The sequence below is a fragment of the Heptranchias perlo genome, chromosome X, assembly GCF_035084215.1.
Source record: "Heptranchias perlo isolate sHepPer1 chromosome X, sHepPer1.hap1, whole genome shotgun sequence".
NCBI lineage: Eukaryota > Metazoa > Chordata > Chondrichthyes > Hexanchiformes > Hexanchidae > Heptranchias > Heptranchias perlo.
In genome coordinates, this window is record NC_090370.1 from 669,192 (window position 1) to 674,918 (window position 5,727).

Below are 5,727 nucleotides of genomic sequence, written 5' to 3' on the forward strand. Positions count from 1 at the left end.
CCAGCACTGACTGTGTGTATAACAGGACTGAGTGTCCCAGCACTGACTGTGTGTGTATAACAGGACTGAGTGTCCCAGCACTGACTGTGTGTATAACAGGACTGAGTGTCCCAGCACTGACTGTGTGTAACAGGACTGAGTGTCCCAGCACTGACTGTGTGTGTATAACAGGACTGAGTGTCCCAGCACTGACTGTGTGTATAACAGGACTGAGTGTCCCAGCACTGACTGTGTGTGTATAACAGGACTGAGTGTCCCAGCACTGACTGTGTGTATAACAGGACTGAGTGTCCCAGCACTGACTGTGTGTGTATAACAGGACTGAGTGTCCCAGCACTGACTGTGTGTGTATAACAGGACTGAGTGTCCCAGCACTGACTGTGTCTATAACAGGACTGAGTGTCCCAGCACTGACTGTGTGTGTATAACAGGACTGAGTGTCCCAGCACTGACTGTGTGTATAACAGGACTGAGTGTCCCAGCACTGACTGTGTGTATAACAGGACTGAGTGTCCCAGCACTGACTGTGTGTATAACAGGACTGAGTGTCCCAGCACTGACTGTGTGTATAACAGGACTGAGTGTCCCAGCACTGACTGTGTGTGTATAACAGGACTGAGTGTCCCAGCACTGACTGTGTGTATAACAGGACTGAGTGTCCCAGCACTGACTGTGTGTATAACAGGACTGAGTGTCCCAGCACTGACTGTGTGTGTATAACAGGGCTGAGTGTCCCAGCACTGACTGTGTGTATAACAGGACTGAGTGTCCCAGCACTGACTGTGTGTATATAACAGGACTGAGAGTCCCAGCATTGACTGTGTGTGTATAACAGGACTGAGTGTCCCAGCACTGACTGTGTGTATAACAGGGCTGAGTGTCCCAGCACTGACTGTGTGTATAACAGGGCTGAGTGTCCCAGCACTGACTGTGTGTATAACAGGACTGAGTGTCCCAGCACTGACTGTGTGTATAACAGGACTGAGTGTCCCAGCACTGACTGTGTGTATAACAGGACTGAGTGTCCCAGCACTGACTGTGTGTGTATTACAGGACTGAGTGTCCCAGCACTGACTGTGTGTGTATAACAGGACTGAGTGTCCCAGCACTGACTGTGTGTATAACAGGACTGAGTGTCCCAGCACTGACTGTGTGTATAACAGGACTGAGTGTCCCAGCACTGACTGTGTGTGTATTACAGGACTGAGTGTCCCAGCACTGACTGTGTGTGTATAACAGGACTGAGTGTCCCAGCACTGACTGTGTGTATAACAGGACTGAGTGTCCCAGCACTGACTGTGTGTATAACAGGACTGAGTGTCCCAGCACTGACTGTGTGTATTACAGGGCTGAGTGTCCCAGCACTGACTGTATAACAGGACTGACAGCCCCGTATCCTAACTCGCACCGAGTCCCGTTCGCCCATCACCCCCTGTGCTCGCTGACCCACATCGGCTCCCGGTCCGGCAATGCCTCGATTTTAAAATTCTCATCCTCGTGTTCAAATCCCCTCCATGGTCTCCTCGCCCCCCTCCCTATCTCTGTAACCTCCTCCAGCCCCTACGACCCTCCCAGATCTCTGCGCTCCTCCAATTCCGGCCTCTTGTCCATCCCCTGATTTCCATCGCTCCCACCATTGGCGGCCGTGCCTTCGGCTGCCCGGGCCCCGAGCTCTGGAATTCCCTCCCGAAACCTCTCCGCCTCTCTCTCTCTCTCCTCCTTTAAGACGCTCCTTAAAACCTACCTCTTTGACCGAGCTTGTGGTCACCTGTCCCTAATATCTCCTCATGTGGCTCGGTGTCAAATTTTGTCTGATTTACGCTCCTGTGAAGCGTCTCGGGGATGTTTAACTACGCTAAAGTCTAGTTCGATCCCGACGTGGGGCGAGGGGAGGGGATTTGTCATCGGATGATTCTCCCAGACTCGGCTATCTTCTGCAGGGGCGCGAATCCAGATGTTCAGGAGGTGGGGTTTCCCGCCTGCGGCTCGCCCAACGCGCCAGGTGATGCCAAACTCCAGATGTTGCCTCATTTCAAGTCTAATTTTTGAATTCCGTTTCTCCCCACCCCCCTCATCAGGGAGTCGAGGAGCCGGAGAGCTGGGATCACACGGCACGAACGACCGATCCAAGCCACGTGGTGTCGGAGCCCGAGCCAGCGAGGGACTCGGGAGTGAGGTATGTCACAGCACGGACCTCGGAGATGACGGAGAGGCCAGACAGTACTGGCAGGAGGGGAGGGGTGGAAGGGTGGGGTGGAGAGGAGAGGAGAGGAGAGGAGAGGAGAGGAGAGGACGGTGGGAGAGGACTGGGGGGTATCTGGTGCCTGTTCAGGATTAAGGATTTCAGTATCGTGGAATGGGACACCATCCCATCTCAGGCACCCACTGCCCAGTCAAATACTCCCAGGGTCAGGTACAGGGTTAGATACAGAGTAAAGCTCCCTCTACACTGTCCCGTCAAACACTCCCAGGGCAGGTACAGGGTTAGATACAGAGTAAAGCTCCCTCTACACTGTCCCGTCAAACACTCCCAGGGGCAGGTACAGGGTTAGATACAGAGTAAAGCTCCCTCTACACTGTCCCATCAAACACTCCCAGGGCAGGTACAGGGTTAGATACAGAGTAAAGCTCCCTCTACACTGTCCCGTCAAACACTCCCAGGGGCAGGTACAGGGTTAGATACAGAGTAAAGCTCCCTCTACACTGTCCCATCAAACACTCCCAGGGCAGGTACAGGGTTAGATACAGAGCAAAGCTCCCTCTACACTGTCCCGTCAAACACTCCCAGGGCAGGTACAGGGTTAGATACAGAGTAAAGCTCCCTTTACACTGTCCCATCAAACACTCCCAGGGCAGGTACAGGGTTAGATACAGAGTAAAGCTCTCTCTACACTGTCCCGTCAAACACTCCCAGGGCAGGTACAGGGTTAGATACAGAGTAAAGCTCCCTCTACACTGTCCCATCAAACACTCCCAGGGCAGGTACAGGGTTAGATACAGAGTAAAGCTCCCTCTACACTGTCCCGTCAAACACTCCCAGGGCAGGTACAGGGTTAGATACAGAGTAAAGCTCCCTCTATACTGTCCCATCAAACACTCCCAGGGCAGGTACAGGGTTAGATACAGAGTAAAGCTCCCTCTACACCGTCCCATCAAACACTCCCAGGGTCAGGTACAGGGTTAGATACAGAGTAAAGCTCCCTCTACACCGTCCCATCAAACACTCCCAGGGCAGGTACAGGGTTAGATACAGAGTAAAGCTCCCTCTGCACTGTCCCGTCAAACACTCCCAGGGCAGGTACAGGGTTAGATACAGAGTAAAGCTCCCTCTACACTGTCCCATCAAACACTCCCAGGGGCAGGTACAGGGTTAGATACAGAGTAAAGCTCCCTCTACACTGTCCATCAAACACTCCCAGGGCAGGTACAGTGTTAGATACAGAGTAAAGCTCCCTCTACACTGTCCCATCAAACACTCCCAGGGGCAGGTACAGGGTTAGATACAGAGTAAAGCTCCCTCTACACTGTCCCATCAAACACTCCCAGGGCAGGTACAGGGTTAGATACAGAGTAAAGCTCCCTCTACACTGTCCCATCCAACACTCCCAGGGGCAGGTGCAGGGTTAGATACAGAGTACGGCGGTGGGGGGCGGGGTCGCTGGGGAGATATTAAGAGGGGGTCAATTCCCCCTGAACGTTTGAGGCCCCGCCTGACTCCTTGCAGGGAGCACCCATCGATGCTCCAGGGAACAAGCCTTGAACGTGAGCGTGTGCCGACTATTCGACTGTGGAGGCAGCGCCACAGACGATCTCCGATCCCGCAACACAACACGCCCGCGTGCACTTTGCAAGCAGGAGCAGGAACCCCGGCTGTTTTTGTTCCCCACCCCTCCCTAACTGTGTGTGTGTGTGTGTGTGTGTGTGTGTATCACTTCCCACACTGGGTGTGCAATCAGCTAACCCAGCACAGGCCAGGGGCGGAGCCTGGGCCCTCCCCAACTCTGTGTGTGGGGCTCAGAGTGGGTCACGGTGTTTCCAGCTGTCAGCGGTGGCTCAGTGGGGTCTCTCTCTCCCCTCTGAGTCAGAAGCTCATGTGTTCGAGCCCCAACTCCTGAGACTTGAGCCCATAATCCAGGCCGACACTCCCAGTGCAGTACTGAGGGAGCGCCGCACTGTCGGAGGGTCAGTACTGAGGGAGCGCCGCACTGTGGGAGGGTCGGTACTGAGGGAACGCCGCACTGTCGGAGGGTCAGCACTGAGGGAGCGCTGCACTGTCGGAGGGTCAGTACTGAGGGAGCGCTGCACTCTCGGAGGGTCAGTACTGAGGGAGCGCCGCACTGTCGGAGGGGGCAGTACTGAGGGAGCGCCGCACTGTCGGAGGGTCAGCACTGAGGGAGCGCCGCACTGTCGGAGGGTCAGCACTGAGGGAGCGCCGCACTGTCGGAGGGTCAGTACTGAGGGAGCGCCGCACTGTCGGAGGGGGCAGTACTGAGGGAGCGCTGCACTGACGGAGGGTCAGTACTGAGGGAGCGCCGCACTGTCGGAGGGCCAGCACTGAGGGAGCGCTGCACTGTCGGAGGGCCAGCACTGAGGGAGCGCTGCACTGTCGGAGGGCCAGCACTGAGGGAGTGCCGCACTGTCGGAGGGCCAGCACTGAGGGAGCGCCGCACTGTCAGAGGGTCAGTACTGAGGGAGCGCTGCACTGACGGAGGGTCAGTACTGAGGGAGCGCTGCACTGTCGGAGGGTCAGTACTGAGGGAGCGCTGCACTGTCGGAGGGTCAGCACTGAGGGAGCGCCGCATTGTCGGAGGGTCAGTACTGAGGGAGCGCCGCACTGTCGGAGGGTCAGCACTGAGGGAGTGCCGCACTGTCGGAGGGTCAGCACTGAGGGAGCGCCGCACTGTCGGAGGGTCAGTACTGAGGGAGCGCCGCACTGTCGGAGGGGGCAGTACTGAGGGAGCGCTGCACTGACGGAGGGTCAGTACTGAGGGAGCGCCGCACTGTCGGAGGGCCAGCACTGAGGGAGCGCTGCACTGTCGGAGGGCCAGCACTGAGGGAGCGCTGCACTGTCGGAGGGCCAGCACTGAGGGAGTGCCGCACTGTCGGAGGGCCAGCACTGAGGGAGCGCCGCACTGTCAGAGGGTCAGTACTGAGGGAGCGCTGCACTGACGGAGGGTCAGTACTGAGGGAGCGCTGCACTGTCGGAGGGTCAGTACTGAGGGAGCGCTGCACTGTCGGAGGGTCAGCACTGAGGGAGCGCCGCATTGTCGGAGGGGCCAGCACTGAGGGAGCGCCGCACCGTCGGAGGGCCAGCACTGAGGGAGCGCTGCACTGACGGAGGGGCCAGCACTGAGGGAGCGCCGCACTGTCGGAGGGGTCAGCACCGAGGGAGCGCTTTGGGACGTCCTGAGGTCGCGAAAGCAGCTGCACATAAATTGTAGACCTGCCTTTCACTCACCGTTTGAACTCATCGCAATTGAGGTGTACCCCGGTTAGATTCGGGGCCTTCGGGCGAAGGGGGAGAGGGGGTTGGTGAGGGAGGGGTTAAAAATTGATGCCTGACTCGGGGTTGGGGGGGGATGGGAGCAAGCCTGTCAGTATTCCATTACACGGGAGCGCAGTGTCGTTTAAAACGTCCTGTCTGTCTCTTGTCGGAGCGAGTGAATTTTATTCCACTTGCAATGAATGGGCTGTTAAAAATTCCGACCCATTCTTTTAAGGGAGTGA

At 56.8% G+C, this 5,727-nt stretch overlaps 1 protein-coding gene across 1 annotated transcript in view; it reads left to right on the top strand.

Moving 5' to 3' along the window:
* The window catches only part of LOC137306875 (calcium-binding and coiled-coil domain-containing protein 1-like), a 56,370-nt gene extending 52,473 nt beyond the window's left edge, over positions 1-3,897 (top strand). The window contains exons 14-15 of the mRNA XM_067976265.1: positions 2,079-2,220; positions 3,725-3,897. Coding sequence (XP_067832366.1) covers positions 2,079-2,220; positions 3,725-3,897 — 315 coding nt within the window. The remainder of the gene's footprint in view (positions 1-2,078; positions 2,221-3,724) is intronic.
* The last annotated feature ends 1,830 nt before the right edge of the window (positions 3,898-5,727 follow it).